At 39.5% G+C, this 18,376-nt stretch overlaps 1 protein-coding gene across 3 annotated transcripts in view; it reads left to right on the top strand.

The window, feature by feature from the left end:
* The window catches only part of gabbr2 (gamma-aminobutyric acid (GABA) B receptor, 2), a 381,082-nt gene that overhangs the window by 122,739 nt on the left and 239,967 nt on the right, over positions 1-18,376 (top strand). For all 3 annotated transcript variants that reach the window (XM_061931201.1, XM_061931198.1, XM_061931199.1), the window contains one exon: positions 1,067-1,204. In XM_061931201.1, coding sequence (XP_061787185.1) covers positions 1,130-1,204 — 75 coding nt within the window. In that variant the 5' untranslated portion in view covers positions 1,067-1,129. The remainder of the gene's footprint in view (positions 1-1,066; positions 1,205-18,376) is intronic.

Genomic DNA, 18,376 nt, shown 5'->3' with positions numbered 1-18,376 from the left:
TCAACTACAGGCTTCCCAAATGCTGTAATAAATTAAGCATGATGAGTTGACTTGAAACTGTTTAATGTTGCACTTTTTATATGTAGAAGAAAAGTTTTGTCATTTTATTTAATCTGAGCAACAACTTGAGGCAGTTTAATGTTGATTAACGTGGGCAGAATTATTATAGTGTTCCCAATGTTAAAAGGATAAAGCCATTGTTTACACATTTGGTAAATAAATAACCAAAAAATGTATATTTTGTTGTTTTCTTACTGTACCAAAAATGAACCGACCCGTGACCTCTAAACCAAGATACGTACTGAACCAACATTTTTGTGTACCGTTACACCCCTAGTATATACATATATTACTATAATGAGTAAATAATTAAGTATTAATGTAACGGGATATTAAAGTATGTGAAAGCTTGACTCCTACCTTGTTTACATCTGTGATGACCTTAAAGTTTTGTCATCAATCAGAAATATCAAGCAGCTAAAATGTGGTGAACATGGATAAGTGTGGAGAGAGTTTGGCATTTTTCCCATCATGCATTGTAATGGATTTAAATGGGTGTAATTTAGAATTTTTTTATGGTGCATCGTTTTTATGATATCCGAAAGTTCAGTCGTGATTTTGTGTTGGCTGCCTTTTTTTTTTTTTTTTTTTTTTTGCCCCATGATTAGTGAAGGTTGTTTGGATTGAGTTGTATAAGTAAATGTCGTGCTGTAACCCTTTTAAAATCACATTACATGGTCATTTACCTGATTAACTCACCTTGTCCACATGACGGCAGCAAAATCTGCATGTTGTCAGGTATTCGTTTGAAAACTCCTCGCAGGCCAAATTCCTTGTTCAGTTCCTGACGTCTCGCATACCAAACCGAAGACGCCCCTGCTTTATACCTTGTTGGTGTGGCCTCCCTTAGCAAATCACTTTTTGTTGTGTTTGATCAAATTGCTCGTTAATGACTTCCAAAAGTGAAATAATAAATCAGTGAGTTAACAGCCCTAACAGATGAATATTTTCAGTGTTTTAATAAAAACAAGGGACATTAAATGCAACGCTTTTTGTCCCTCCACAGTGCGACAACGCCAAGGGCCTGAGGGCTTTCTTCGACGCCATCTGCTACGGCCCCAAACACCTGATGATCTTCGGCGGCGTGTGCCCCTCGGTCACCTCAATCATCGCCGAGTCCTTGGAGGGCTGGAACCTGGTGCAGGTAGGAGGCAGGGTTTGTGGAAATGTCACCGCCGATGCGTTTTGAATAAGCTAATGCAGCCGGCGTGTCGGCCCTTCCGATTAGGCCGCCGCCGCCGAGTGAGCCGTGGCGTCACAGCTCTGTGCTCCGATGCCTCCATAAGTTACTGGCTAAATGTCTTGTACTTCATTACAGCGAGCACAGGAAGGTCCCGGCTCATCGCTTCATGCTTTCAACCTTTTCACACGTCAATGTCTAATTGCCGTCCCGCTAATCTTTGCTTCGGCGGGACCTTGCATACAGGAAGTGCAAGTAATTATACTCCAGCTGTGTATTTACTCTTACCTCGGACATTCCTGCGATATCAACGCTTCCTTTCACAGGGAAGGGAAAAAAAGCGCTCCATCTTATGACAAAACATCCGGAGGTTATTGGCTGAAGATAAGATAAGCGGAGAAGCCGGTGCCGGGAGCAGATAGCATAATTCAAGAGGCCAACGTGGTATCACGCCGCACCGTATCGCATATCTCGCTCCCTCTGCCCACAATTACCTTGAATGTGCTCTTTGCAAGAGAAAAGGTAGAAATGCTTAAACAGGTATTTTAAAAAAATGTTTTTTAACATTGACTTTGTTTCCACATCAGCGAAAAAAGAGAAGCCACACTAACGTGTGCACGTAATTTTGTCTATCAAGTCTTTCACACTACCATATAGGGCTGGGCGATATACGCGATATATCGCGGGTTTGTCTCTGTGCGATATAGAAAATGACTATATCGTGATATTGGAGTATACATTCTCACGCACTTGCTTTTAGCTGCTGGCATTACACTACAATCAATCAATGTTTATTTATATAGCCCTAAATCACAAGTGTCTCAAAGGGCTGCACAAGCCACAACGACATCCTCGGTACAAAGCCCACATAAGGGCAAGGAAAAACTCACCCCAGTGGGACGTCGATGTGAATGACTATGAGAAACCTTGGAGAGGACCGCATATGTGGGTAACCCCCCCCCTCTAGGGGAGACCGAAAGCAATGGATGTCGAGTGGGTCTAACATAATATTGTGAGAGTTCAGTCCATAGTGGATCCAACATAATAGTAAGAGTCCAGTCCATAGTGGGGCCAGCAGGACACCATCCCGAGCGGAGACGGGTCAGCAGCGCAGAGATGTTCCCAGCCGATGCACAGGCGGGCGGTCCACCCCGGGTCCCGACTCTGGACAGCCAGCACTTCATCCATGGCCACCGGACCTGTGCCCCCCCCCCCTCCACAAGGAAAAGGGGAGCAGAGGAGAAAAGAAAAGAAACGGCAGATCAACTGGTCTAACAGGGGGGCTATTTAAAGGCTAGAGTATACAAATGAGTTTTAAGATGGGACTTAAATGCTTCTACTGAGGTAGCATCTCTAATTGTTACCGGGAGGGCATTCCATAGTACTGGAGCCCCAATAGAAAACGCTCTATAGCCCGCAGACTTTTTTTGGGCTCTGGGAATCACTAATAAGCCGGAGTTCTTTGAAGGCAGATTTCTTGCCGGGACATATGGTACAATGCAATCGACAAGATAGGACGGAGCTAGACCGTGTAGTATTTTATACGTAAGTAGTAAAACCTTAAAGTCACATCTTAAGTGCACAGGAAGCCAGTGCAGGTGAGCCAGTATAGGCGTAATATGATCAAACTTTCTTGTTCTTGTCAAAAGTCTAGCAGCCGCATTTTGTACCAATTGTAGTCTTTTAATGCTAGACATAGGGAGACCCAAAAATAATACGTTACAGTAGTCGAGACGAGACGTAACGAACGCATGAATAATGATCTCAGCGTCGCTAGTGGATAAAATAGAACGAATTTTAGCGATATTACGGAGATGAAAGAAGGCCGTTTTAGTAACACTCTTAATGTGTGACTCAAAGGAGAGAGTTGGGTCGAAAATAATACCCAGATTCTTTACTGATTCGCCTTGTGTAATTGTTTGGTTGTCAAATGTTAAGGTGGTATTATTAAATAAATGTGGGTGTTTAGCAGGACCGATAATCAGCATTTCCGTTTTCTTGGCGTTGAGTTGCAAGAAGTTAGCGGATATCCATTGTTTAATTTCATTAAGACACGCCTCCAGCTGACTACAGGCTCTCCTCGCTTTTTCTGGTCGCTCCTTCTCACAGACAGACAAGCACACCTTCTTACATAAGTCACATACGTATACGCCCTCGCGCAGCAAAGAGGTAGCAGCATGGGTAACGTTAGCTGTGATGCTAGCGCAGCCGTGCGAGTGGTAATACGAGAGAGAGAAGGTGCGAATCTGGTAACAAATGAAGGAAGAATTAATTCCCCCAAAAAACAGCAGGGGGTCCATCGTCTGGCGGTGGTGTGGCTTCAAGTGGGAATATGTCGAACAGACAACCGTAATTTGTCAAGTGTGGGGCAAAAGGGTTGCTATAAAAAGTAGCATTACTGTTAATATGTAGCATCATTTGAAAAGTCACCTGCTAGGGAATGAAGAGGGCTTACTCCGCACGTCAACATCTCAGTTAGGTGCCACACGCCCACACCATCAAAATGCCGAGGCAAACATTTCCAGATCAACACCGTACAAAAAAAATAGTGATTTTTTTTTTTAGTTGTGATTTCCTTCTCTGCATGAAAGTTTCAAAGTAGCATATTTTAATGCAGTATGAAGAAGAATGTTTTAATGTAGACACAGAATCCTCATACTGCTGTGATTATATGCATCAAGTGTTCATTCAAGGTTAAGGCAAAATATGGACATATATATCGTGTATCGCGATATGGCCTTAAAGTATCGCGATATTAAAAGAAGGCCATATCGCCCAGCCCTACTACCATACCTGATTTTTATCCAGCACTACCTACTCTGCCCGGCAACAAGAGGCTCGCTCGCTGAAATTCTAGCTGGGGGTTGTTGTTTTTTTAGTTTTTTAGGAACATTGCTGAAGTTAAGTACATATTTGCTTGGGGTAAAATCCAAAAAGGAAATGCCTGGTTTTTTCATCTATATTTTCAATATTGACTTTTGTGATAATTACACTTGTATGGAAACTAGTACAGTCTTTCTTATTATTCATTATTAATTTAGTTGATTTATTTTTTTCATTAGTTTTTGTGTCCCATGTAGTTTATTTGGCCCATTGTGAGAGTATTGCCAATTTGGTTTCATAGTTGGTCTTCAACATGGCGCCCTGTAGTCACATGAGGGGCTTCTGACCAATCATTTAGGAGATAATCAGGCCATACTCTCTCTGATTGGTCAAAAGCCCCTCACGTGACTACAGAGCGCCATGTTGAAGACCAACTCTGAAACCCAGTTGGCCGTACTCTCTCCATACCATTGTTTGACCGCGAGCGCCGCCTAGAGGGACACCAAAAAATATCTGTTTCTCAGCTGTGGTCCATATGGGCCTCAGTGGTACTCCGTTGTAATACACTTTTCCACCACTTGTGGCAGTCACGACAACATCAAACAAACAGAAGAAGTCTGGAGCTAAAATCATAAAGGCTTCTTAAGCGCAGAAGTTATGACTAAAGTGGTGAAGCTATATTTTCATTTCCACTTTTATTGTATTGACGATTTAAGAATCATATTCATTATTAATTTAGTGGATTTATTTTTTTCATTAGTTTTTGTGTCCCATGGAGTTTATTTGATTAGTATTTATAGTTTTAATTTTCCAGAGGGAACTCTCCTGAAGGAATCAATAAAGATCTATCCATCTATCGATCTATCTATCTATCTATCTATTTTCTAATCAGCCTGACCTAAACCTAAGGTTTATGTGTCAAATAGATAATATTATTTTTCACAACAATTCACAACGGGCCTCTCTATAGTGTAAAAGTCGGACCCTAAACCAGTATACATTTTAAACCTGAAATTTGGTCCGTGAGTACTATTTTTTTTATTTTATTTTTTTTAAATCATAACAAATTGTTGGCTTTGTTAACAAGCGGGATGGATGGATGGATGTGTTATGAACACAATGGTGATTGCACAGTGCAAATACATTTCTATGATACGAAGCATGTTTTTATCATAAGTATTCCGCTTCTTTCGACTACATTTATGGTTGATCATAGTTTATTTCAAACAGTTATAATGTGGTGCATATACATATTTACAGTTTCACGTTCCAACTTGTCTGAAAAGGAGTAGGAAGAAGCAGATCCTATTACACTTCACCTCTTCCGTTTTATAGCAATTTCTAACCTATTTACTTCCTGTACTTAATCTGTAACACAAAAAAATAAATGATCAATAAAAATTACATGGGTAGTTATTACCGTACTTTCCTGACGGTGGAGCGCACCAGTATATAAACTGCACCCACTAAATTTCAGGTAAAAAAATATTTTCCATATAATAGCCGCAATGGAATAAAAGCCACATATATATATATATATATATATACGTTGGGAAATGAGTCATTTACACAGAAAGATTTTGTAAATGTTTATTTACACACCTTAATTGTGTCCAAACGGTGTCTGCAACACAGCAGTAAAACTGCTGATCAAACAAAACAGAAAAGTAAGAATAGTTGTTGTAGCGGTAAAGTCCTATACTATTACTGCTACTGGTTGCCGAATATAACTGAAGCTAGTTCAGACGTGTGCGGCTGGCTAATAATTGATGTCCAGAATTGTGTCCATGTTTAACATAAATATTTATTAACATACAGCCACGTAAATCAAACTCACTTTGTAACAAAACCGGAAAATAAACGGGAGCAAACAAATCATAGCCTGGCACAGTCAAAAACTGTTGCACCTCTACTCAGCAACACCTGAGCAAGATCCCAGCCCCTCCCTAAGTAGACTGGCACTTGGCCTTCAGCCAACCCCTTTAGTGACGTCATGATTTTGACGGACAGAAAGAGTAAATGGCTCTAACAGTTGTAGTTATATTGTAAAACTTACAAATGTTGCTAAGAGTGATGAATGAGGAATCATTTTGAGTAGAAAACGCTATGGACGACTAGAAGACGAAACGGCACTTCTACTTCCAGTTCAAAGCTTTAAGCAACAGGAACCACTCCAGACAGTCACCCAGCAGCACATGCAGTGGCCAAACTCATCCTTAAGATGGCGCCACACACCATTTCAGTGTCTTTGCTTGTGTTTTTTGAACACCAGCGTTTGCACTTTGCCTCCTGCTTGGAGTGGTTTTGACTTCAGAAACAATTTCAACACAGCCAATAATTACTTTCACTTCTAGTGCCAATCAATGCTTCTGGCTGCCAACCTGGTGTTCAAAGCACAGCTAGCTAGTTAGCCGGCTAGCACCAACGCACACTCCGTCGTTAATTATTTACGAAAAGTGTCTCAGATTTACGAGGCCAATAATGACTTTTACTTTTATTTCCAATCAACGCTCGTGACTGCTAGCCCTGATGAGGCTAGTGTTTAAAGCACAGCTAGCTGGTAAGCTAGCTAGCACCATCGCACACTCCCAAGTTAATTGTAAAGCAATGACTCCCGCGTGTTAGCTAACTGCTTTAGGGGCGGTGCCAGCAACTTGAGGGTTCCAGCTTCGATCCCAGCTTCTGCCATCCTAGTCACTGCCGTTGTGTCCTTGGGCAAGACACTTTACCCACCTGCTCCCAGTGCCACCCACACTGGTTTAAATGTAACTTAGGTATTGGGTTTCACTATGTAAAAGCGCTTCGAGTCATTAGAGAAAAGCGCTATATAAATATAATTCACTTCACTTCACTTCACTATTCTTTTTTTATGGCCGTAAGCAACAACAAAAAAATCCATAAATGAGCCGCCCCGTTTTATAAGCTGAAGGGTTCAAAGCGTAGGGAAAATGTAGTGGCTTATAGTCCGGAAGTTGTGATTCACTTAACGAGGATGTCGTTGTGTCTTGTGCAGCCCTTTGAGACACTCGTGATTTAGGGTTATATAAATAAACATTGATTGATTAACATGCTAAATATGTGATGGAAGATGTCATGTGAATCATAATTTATGTCCCAATTAATTGTTTCCTCTTTAAATCTTGGTAAAATCCCAACATTAGGTTGGAATTTTCTATTCATGCATTTATTTGTTACCATTGACATAATAAAAATAGGAGCAACTGTGGGGAATGATTCTCATCTGACGTGAAGAAACTAGGAGGTGCTTTCCTGCTGTGTGTGTGTGTTGTTGTTGTTTTCACTCTCCTTTTGCATACAGTACATTTGATTTGTAACTCTTCAATTCATGTTCGTCCCAAGCCAAGCGCTCTTTCCGCTTAAACGGCGCTCGACAACAAGAAAAACATTTATTAGCCCGCAAGAATCCAGGCGTGTTTAATGAACATATGAACATGAAGGCGATGCCAAGGTAACCTTTTTAAATGCTGGACAAAGGAATAAATCATGCAATAACAATGAAGACAAGCGCTACCGTATACCCACCCAGGCTGAAATACACCCTTGCTATATTACTGTTAATATGATTGTTTAGTGCCATTTCTTTAGGAAGCGCACACCAGGGAAACAACAGCGCCACTACTGGTGGAGCCAAGTAGTGAAATACGTTTTTGACATCAAATGAATTATATCTGCACAATGCAATTACTATGGATAGGAGCACCTTGCTGTTTTTGATAACCAAAGATCCTTTGTATGACAGGTGCACTCTGCTGTTTTGTGAAGATTTACTGCAAACTAATGCAAGCAGGGTTTCTCCTAAACTGCCAAGATACCTTTGGCGGTGGGGGGTGGTCACCATGACGGTGAATAATTTGCGACAATATGGATCCACTATGGACTGTACTCTCACAATATTATGTTAGACCCACTCGACATCCATTGCATTCGGTCTCCCTAGGGGGGGGGGGTTACCCACATATGCGGTCCTCTCCAAGGTTTCTCATAGTCATTCACATCGACGTCCCACTGGGGTGAGTTTTTCCTTGCCCTTATGTGGGCTCTGTACCAAGGATGTCGTTGTGGCTTGTGCAGCCCTTTGAGACACTTGTGATTTAGGGCTATATAAATAAACATTGATTGATTGATTGATTGAAAAAGGCTAACAAAAATGTATACAGTTTAAAAAAAAAAGGTTATAATTAGGGTTGCAAAATTTCGGGAATATTCAAAGTTGGAAACTTTCCACGGGAATATATGGGAATTAATGGGAATAAATCCATCCATCCATAAACATTGAATGCTAGATCTTGCAGCATGATTATTAGCTAAAACAACCTGATTTAATGCAAATTCAGTAGAATTTCAACTAGAGATGTCCGATAATGGCTTTTTTGCCGATATCCGATATTCCGATATTGTCCAACTCTTAATTACCGATTCCGATATCAACCGATACCGATATATATACAGTGGTGGAATTAACACATTATTTTTCCTAATTTTGTTGTGATGCCCCGCTGGATGCATTAAACAACGTAACAAGGTTCTCCAAAATAAACGGGGTAGCGGGGGTGTATATTGTAGCGTCCCAGAAGAGTTAGTGCTGCAAGGGGTTCTGGGTAGTTGTTGTGTTGTTTATGTTGTGTTACGGTGCGGATGTTCTCCCGAAATGAGTTTGTCATTCTTGTTTGGTGTGGGTTCACAGTGTGGTACATATTTGTAACAGTATTAAAGTTGTTTATACGGCCACCCTCAGTGTGACCTGTATGGCTGTTGACCAAGTACGCCTTGCATTCACTTGTGTGTGTGAAAAGCCGTAGATATTATGTGATTAGGCCGGCACGCAAAGGCAGTGCCTTTAAGGTTTATTGGCGCTCTGTACTTCTCCCTACGTCCGTGTACACAGCGGCCTTTTAAAAAGTCATACATTTTACTTTTTGAAAACGATACCGATAATTTCCGATATTGCATTTTAAAGCATTTATCGGCCGATAATATCGGCAGTCCGATATTATCGGACATCTCTAATTTCAACCCTGCATTGTGCATTCCTCCATCACATGCACAGATAATTCCCAGAATGCTACACACCACAGCAGGGCTGTTGAGGCCACATTAGTATTTGAGCCCAAGGACTTCATCCAGTCAGACAAGTTTGTCTGTATGCAACAGTAGCAATAGTATTTGTTTGCAGTTTTCAAACAAAGTTACATTGTCTCAGCAGGTTTGGGGAGTATGGTTTTATGCAGCTGCTCTGAGTGAGATGATTACCGTCTTTTATCTTCTGCTAGTGTGAGGAAATCATAAAGTTTGTGTGGAAGATAAAGTTGGATATTTAGCGTGTTGCTGCTTTAACTTCGCCTTCATTAGCAAGTGCTAACGACACTTGATGTCCCTAACGAGCACATCGTTTCTGCATGAAAAGAGGAGGAAAGGAAACGTCAATCGGTGAAGCAATGCTACTTGTTTTATCTCATTTGTGCGTTTGTCAATTCATGAAATGTTGTAAATTCTCCAAATGCAGTTTTCTGGCTTGAATTGAAGATTATTTGTGTCTTGAAGGATGCAAATTTCAGTGCAGTACTTGGCTACTACCAGCAGAGGCGATGTAGATAGTCTAGTTTGCGGTTTAAAGAAGTCAGTTACGGGAAGTTGTGCATCAACATTATTCTGCCATTTAAACAAAACATTTGTTAAAGATATATACCGTATTCTTTAGACTATTGAACGCACTGCACTCGTATATAAGCCACACCCACTAAATTTTAGGGGGCGAATAGTTTTCCATATATTAGCCACACCGAACTATAAGCTAAAAGATTTTGTAAATGTTTGTTTACATACCTTAATTGTTACCAAATGGTGTCCGTAACATGGCAGTAAAACGGCTGATCAAACAAAACAGACGTCATCGCCATGCACCCACTAGCTGCGCAAGCTAGCTCTCCAATCAGCTAAACAGACTCAATAACTCCACGGTGACATTTTGGTGAATTTACTGAGGAATTTGTGAAACTGAGGCCACACAAAAAGAATGCCATTGTTAGCTAATTATACTAACACAAACTAGTAAACATGTTAGCATATTAGCTAATGTTAACGACGTTTGCCTGATTACATTACGATAGCACGTACAAATATGCATGAAAACACTCCTACAGACATCACACATGGGACGGTTTAATAAGTATACATAGTTTTAGTTATATTGTAAAACGTACAACCATTGCTTCGAATGATGAATGAAGAATCCAGACAAGTAGAAACGCTATGGATGGAACAACATTTCTACTTCCGGTTGAAGGCTCTAAAAAGCAGAGAACTGCAGCACCTACAGTGAGTGAAGTCATTCAAAAGATGGCGCCATAGCACAAACAATAATGCACCTTTTAAGTGTCTTTGCTTTTTAAAAATATATATATATATATATATATTTGCATTATGGCAAAGGAAAAATCCATAAATTAGCTGCTTTGTTTTATAAGCTGCAGGGTTCAAAGCGTAGGAAAACGGTAGAGGCTTATAGTCCTGAATTTCACAATTTGATTCATTAGTCGTTAGTTTCCAGCATCAATAAAACAATATTATATCTGTGAGAATTAAACGCTATGATATATTATTAGTGCCTTTATTAGTCTTACTCATTCTTTATTTAAATCAATAACTACAAACAACAAAGTTAGCATGCTAGTAGGCTAGCGCTAATCTAGTATAGTACTAGAAGTAATAATCAGACCAAAAGACAAAACATGCAAGGGCCTTAAAGCAAATCTAGCAATGTCTTACATGATTTTTCCCAGTATATTTAGAAACAGTACTGAGTAATTTGACTGTACATACTGTAAAATATGAGTTACATTTATTAAAGGGGGTCATGAATCCTGCAAAGCTGTGCTACCTTTTCAGCGCCATTTGACAGCAAACTTGCTAATTAGCTCATTAGCGCCGTTTGTCGAAGCCGACGCCCCAAAGCATGTAAAACAAAGGCTCAATAAGACCAAGACGAGTGTTTCTTCTCTCTGATTTTCTCCTTCCGAGAAAGGAGGAGCAACAAACCGATTCTTTTCCGCCCGCGACTCTTCCCCGCCGCTCAAAGGGAACGTGAGATGAAATGCACTGGAGCTTTGTGAGGCAGCGTGTCATAGAGCGCCGCTAACCACACTCCATTTAACCTCTGGATGAAGATTCTGCTCTTTCAGCTTTCCTGCTTAGTACACAGCGCCTTTCTTCTTCTGTCCTGCAACACTGACTTTTTAAGAAGTCATCTACTTCTTCACTTTTCACACATACAAAAAAAGCTCCTCTTTCAAGTTCATGACAATAAAACCTTTATGGACATGATATCGCCTCACAGGTGTCAAACTCAAGGCTTGGGGGCTACATGTGGCCCACCACTTCCTTTTATTTGGCCCTGGAAAGCCTGGAAATAATGTGTATCCATAAAGTACTGTAACTTTTCTTACTAAAGGTGTACAGCTCTGGTAATGGGTACATTCGCACCCACCTGCACAAATGTACTTCAAAATGTAACAATCAAAATAAATATGACTTTTTTTTGTTTACTGGGGCATGCATATATAATATGCATTAGTTTGACCATTTAAAACCAAGGATAATAAAAAGGAGATGCTTGATATATTATTATTATTATTACATTTTTATTTTTATTTTATTATTATTATTATATATTTTTATATATATCTGTCTGTCTCTGGCCTCGTGTGTGTGTGTGTGTGTGTGTGTGTGTGTGTGTGTGTGTGTGTGTGTGTGTGTGTGTGTGTGTGTGTGTGTGTGTGTGTGTGTGTGTGTGTGAGAATGTGTCTGTCTTTGTCGTCTTACTTGTTATATAATTGTGCCATTTGTCCCTCGTTGGTGGGACCTGAGTGGGGTGGGAGGGTGGGTGGGTGGTTTGGGTTTTAAGGGAAAGGGTGTGAATCATTTACTGACTTTAAAATTGTACTGTTTCGACTTGCACTTTTTTCTGTCTATTTGAAAATGCCAATAAAAAAAAGTTGGAAAAAAAAAAGAAAAAAAAAGGAGATGCTTGGAAATAGCATAAAAATGCTCCAAAAACTTGGAAAAACGCGATTCATAGCGTTACTTTTTACCCCCATTCCCGTTTATGCAAGAAAAATACAGCTTAAATTAATTGGTCAGTTTATTAAGAATTCATATTCTGTTGCTGAAATATGAATACATACAGAAGTATTTCTGTAGCATCCACCGAAATCGCAAAGTTCATCAAAACCAGTGGTGAAAAACGCATACGTTTGTAATTATTTTGTGTAACCAATTTCTATTTTCAACCTACCCCATAACAACAGTTTTACATAAAACATCCGCGCGCGAAGTAGTTCTAATAGTTTGATAATTTATGTAAGAAATAAACAACCTATTTTACAATACCATCTTTTCTGAATTATGCCTTTATAAGAGGGAATTGTTTCACCCGGAGAGAATTGTGTAACGCATCACAAACGTATAATTCATGTAAACACTTGGTGCGATAAACGATATTCATCCGCCGTGCTTAGGGTATAAATAGAACATGTTGACGATTTGGTGTTACCAGTAAGTTTATGCCGAGCGTTCGTCAAGGAAGGAAATAAGGAAAATAATGGGATTTTATTCATCAACGGATAGTTTTGCCGGTAAGTGAATACTTTTATATCAATTTTCTATCGATGCTTAACCTCTTGTTTTAGTCACTAAAGAAAATGTGTACTTTGATTGGATCAAAGTTGGGTACCCACGCTAACAATTTTCAATTTCTTTATTTTTATTTTTTCTTGTCGCTGCTTTTAGTTGCATATTTTACATTACTCGCATTGAAATTGGTTTGAATAGTACTTTTTAAATATTCCATGCTCTTGCAAAAGCTTATGTGTATTTCTCGTAATAATTCGAATTATTCAATTTGCATACGTCAGTGATAGTCACGCCAATATATCGAGCGTCTATGCCAGGGGTCGGCAACCCGCGGCTCCGGAGCCGCATGCGGCTCTTTGATCACTCTGATGCGGCTCAGCAGCTTACTTGCTGAACCCCCCAATTTTCCCATGAGACTTCCGGATTTCAGTGCCTCTCGCAGAAAACTCCCAGGATTAATATTCACCGATTTTCACCCTTACAGCTATGAGGGCGTGCCATGATGGTACAACATTTGACATCCTCTACAATCTGTCTTAACAGCATGCCAACCAAACACTTGTTATACAATATACATTTTCTGCTTGCACACGTACGTGACAGCAAGGCATACTTGGTCAACAGCCACACAGGTTACACTGACGGTGACCATATAAAACAACTTTAACACTCTTACTAATAATGCGCCACACTTTGAACCAAAACCAAACAAGAATGACAAAGACATTTCGGGAGAACATCTGCACCTTAACACAACATAAACATAACAGAACAAACACCCAGAATCCCATGCAGCCCTGACTCTTCCGGGCTACATTATACACCCCTGCTACCACCAAACCCCGCCCCCACCCCAACCCTGCTCCCCCCACCCCGTGCGTCGGTTGAGGTGGGCGGGGTTTGGGGGGGTGTATAATGTATCCCGGAAGAGTTAGGGCTGCATGGGATTCTGGGTATTTGTCCTGTTGTGTTTATGTTGTGTTACGGTGCAGATGTTCTCCCGAAATTTGTTTGTCATTCTTGTTTGGTGTGGGTTCACATTGTGGCGCATTATTAGTAAGAGTGTTAAAGTTTCTTTTTTTTATACCGCCACCGTCAGTGTGACCTGTGTGGTTGTTGTATGCCTTGCTGTCACCTATGTGAGCAAGCGGAAGCCCCATTCAACGTGTGGCTAATCAAGCACGCTGGCTGTGGTGGGTGCTATGTGCTGTACCATCACGGCACGCATGACGCTGACAAGCGCCATTCACTTAAAACCCGCGTGTCGCACCAGCTTTCAAATTCCACGTAAAGGTGTGGGCAACGTGACTGAGATCCCTGGTTATACATAGCACAAAGCACAAAAAAAAATTGTATGCAGTGTTATTTCATTTAAAATTTCAAAAAATGTTTGCGGCTCCCATTGTTTTCTATAATTTGTGAAACTGGTCAAAATGGCTCTTTGACTGGTAAAGGTTGCCGACCCCTGTACTATGCCGTGTGTTTGTCTAATTATTTCGAGCGTATGTCAATGATTGATTATGTTAATTTCATACACAATAAACCCAGATTACTATCACAGATAGATTTATATTCATAAAACAAAACGTTTTATGTTTTGATTTTCCAAAGTATGTTACTAGAAATCGTGTATTTACATATGTGTATTTGCTCATTAATTTTGCCTTTGAAAGTAACACTCCAATGTCCATTAGTGGAGCTGTACACATACAGTATGTATTCTTTCCTTCTATTTTGGCAGAAAAAATATATATGTACTCCATGTAAACGCACATTATGTTCACTTAATTTTGCAAAAATAAGACATGCACCTGGGGATAGGTTGATTGGCAACACTAAATTGGCCCTAGTGTGTGAATGTGAGTGTGAATGTTGTCTGTCTATCTGTGTTGGCCCTGCGATGAGGTGGCGACTTGTCCAGGGTGTACCCCGCCTTCCGCCCGATTGTAGCTGAGATAGGCTCCAGCGCCCCCCGCGACTCCGAAGGGAATAAGCGGTAGAAAATGGATGGATGGATATTATCAAACATTCAAACCATTTTTTAAATATAAATAAATACTAATAATAATGATTTCAAAGCGAGTTATCCATCAAAGTGTGCAATGTAAAAGTAGCAATAGATTTCATGGTAAAATTATGAAATTTACTGTGTTTTTTACAGCATTTTTCTCTAAATGAAAAAAAAATAGTACTTTTTTTTTTTTACTGTAAAACTGTGGTGCCGTTTTGGCATTTACAGTAACACACTGAAAAATCTACAGTTGTTGATTTGCAGTAAAAAACAAACAAACTGGCAGCTCAGGTGCCACATTTTTACTGTAAATTTTTTTGTATTTTTTATTTACAATAAAAAAAAAAATTTAAAAAAAGGAAATTTCACAGTAAAATTCTAGCAACTGAGCTGCCTTTTTTACCATAAAAAACAGCAGTATTGTTTTTCCATTTACAGTAATATACACTACACGTTGAGGTTAAATTATTGCAACTTACCATATTTTTTTTACATTTGAGTTTTTAAAGAATATACTAATAAAATGCCTAAAAAAAATGGTGTAATAATAATATTCACTGTTAGTCCAGGGTGTACCCCACCTTCCGCCCGAATGCAGCTGAGATAGGCTCCAGCACCCCCCGCGACCCCGAAAGGGACAAGCGGTAGAAAAATGGATGGATGGATGTTACAAGTGGCCCTCTGAGGGCAGCCATAACTGTGATGTGGCCCCCAATGAAAACCACTTTGACACCCCTGTTCTACAGTATTCAAATGGTAATTAATAATGTATTAATTTATGGGGGAATTGATATTGTACTGTATATATTAATAGGGGAGTTATTAATATATTTAGAGTTTATAATCATATATTATTAATTGTAGGATAATTTATATATTTACATGGGAATTAATAACAAGTACATTTATATGGGAATTAATAATGTATATATTTACAGGGCAATTCATGATCAGTTATTTATTCATGAAGGATAGATCATGTATTCATTGATAGGTTTGATGAACAGGTCATTTATAACAGTGGTCCCCAACCACCGGGCCGCGGCCCGGTACCGGTCCGTGGATCGATTGGTACCGGGCCGCACAAGAAATTAAAAAAATAATAATAATAATTGTTTTTATTTTTATTAAATCAACATAAAAAACACAAGATACACTTACAATTAGTGCACCAACCCAAAAAAAACCTCCCTCCCAAAAGGGTTGTTTCTTTCTGTTATTAATATTTCTGGTTCCTACATTATATATCAATATATACCAATACAGTCTGCAGGGATACAGTCCGTAAGCACGCATGATTGTATTTTTTTATGACCAAAAACAAAGCAAAACAAAAAACATTCGCCCCCCACCCCCTGGTCCGTGGCACATATTTTCAAGCGTTGACCGGTTTTCAGTTACAAAAAGGTTGGGGACCACTGATTTATAAGGGACTTCATTGGTGTTAGTTTATTCTGAACATGCATACCATTACAATATGATACAGCACATATTTCCAGTTTGTCATTACAGCATTTGTTGATCATATATTTGTGGTGGAATGAATAATGTATTTGTTATTTATTATTATTTATAAAACTGGACTCTCTGGTGACGGTGGCAGAGAAGAGGACTGTGGAAATACTACTGAGTATCATGGATGATGCCAGTCACCCTCTGCATAGCGTTATCCGTAGCCAGAGGAGCCTGTTCAGTGCTAGACTGCGTCATCCAAAGTGCAGGATTAATACACTCAAAAACTCCTTTGTCCCACACGCCATCAGACTGTACAACTAGGGGGGTACTATTAGGGCTGGGCGATATATTGCGGGTTTGTCTCTGTGCGATATAGAAAATGACTATATCGTGATATTCGAGTTAGGGCTGGGCGATATATCGATATACTGGATATATCGCGGGTTTGTCTCTGTGTGATATAGAAAATGACTATATCGTGATATTGGAGTACACGTTCTCACGCATTTACTTTTAGCTGCGGGCATTACACTACAGGCTCTTCTCACTCCTTCTTCTCTGTCCTTCTCACGGACACATAAAACAAGCGCACCTTCTTACATACGTCACATACGTATACGCCCTCGCGGAGCAGAGAGGTAGCAGCATGGGTGACGTTAGCTGTGATGCTAGCGGAGTGCTGCGAGTGGTAATACGAGAGAAAGAAGGTGCGAATCTGGTAACAAATGAAGGAAGAATTAATTCCCAAGAAAAACAGCAGGGGGTCCATCGTCTGGCGGTGGTTTGGCTTCAAGTGGGAATATGTCGAACAGACAACCGTAATTTGTCAAGTGTGGGGGGAAAAGCATTGCTATAAAAAGTAGCATTACTGCTAATATGTAGCATCATTTGAAAAGTTACCTGGTAGAGAATGAATAGTGCTTACTCCGCATGTCAACATCTCCGTTCGGTGCCACACGCCCACACCATCAAAATGCCGAGGCAAACATTTCCAGATTAACTACGATCAAAGTATTGGACAGGATGTCGAAAATGTGTAGTAAAGTTGTACTTTATATAACAAAAAAATGGCATACAAAACGATCCTTATATCTTGTTATCTGTCATTCATTCACCCGAAGGTTTGTAATCCTCAATCTCAACAACCACAATGCACCTGCTCCCGGTCTTTTTAACATCCGGTTTGCCGCAATGAATCGTGGAACATGCAGTATTTTAGTTAACCCTTTGTTAGGCTATGAAGTAGAAAACAACTCAATTCAATGTCAGTGTTTATCAAATAATCAATGTCAAATACATGTATACATCAAATCAATTCTCTTTTTAGCTGTAAATAATAATAGATCAATTTATCAGCAATTAAATCAAGCATGCAAATGATGAATTATCATCATTCATGAACTATATAACCCATAAGTTACAACACCGTATGAAAAAAATAGTCAACAACAGAAGGAGATAACGTCCGCAGGAACCTACCACATAGTGAAGGACATACACTATTTGATTTCCTATTATGCAGCTCATTTTTATTTGACACTTATTGAAATATCTTGTGTGACATCATGCACAAAAGTGCACTTTATTTGTTTTAAACTATTGTAGTGGCGTTCTGTACAAAAAGTGCACTTTAATTTAGTGTCGTTTTGATATGTCATCTTAGTGACATCATGCACAAAAGTGCACTAATATCTTGTTTTAAAATGTCTCTGACAATCTTGCACTTTCTGTTTTGAAATGACATGAATGTTTGTGCCACTGCTTAATAACTGTTTGATAAATACACTTTTGCTAAATTGACTTAGTTGTGGTTTCCCTCTCTGCATGAAAGTTTAAAAGTAGCATATATTAATGCAGTTTGAAGAAGAATATTTTAATGTAGACACATAGAATCATCATACTGCTGTGATTATATGCATCAAGTGTTCATTCAAGGCTAAGGCAAAATATAGAGATATATATCGTGTATCGTGACATGGCCTAAAAATATCGAGATATTAATAAAAGGCCATATCGCCCAGCTCTAGGTACTAGGATGACAGGGGACGCAAAGCAATAACAATACTGAAATAAGCTGCAACAAAAAACAGTGCAATATATTTTAAAGGTGCAATATACACATCACATCGTTCTTATAATCGACAGTATTACTGTTTTTCTAAATGTTTTAATTTTCTTAACATGGTCACTACTGCCTA

Source organism: Nerophis lumbriciformis, linkage group LG37, assembly GCF_033978685.3.
Source record: "Nerophis lumbriciformis linkage group LG37, RoL_Nlum_v2.1, whole genome shotgun sequence".
In the NCBI taxonomy this organism is placed as follows: domain Eukaryota; kingdom Metazoa; phylum Chordata; class Actinopteri; order Syngnathiformes; family Syngnathidae; genus Nerophis; species Nerophis lumbriciformis.
This window is presented reverse-complemented; position numbering and strand designations above follow the sequence as displayed.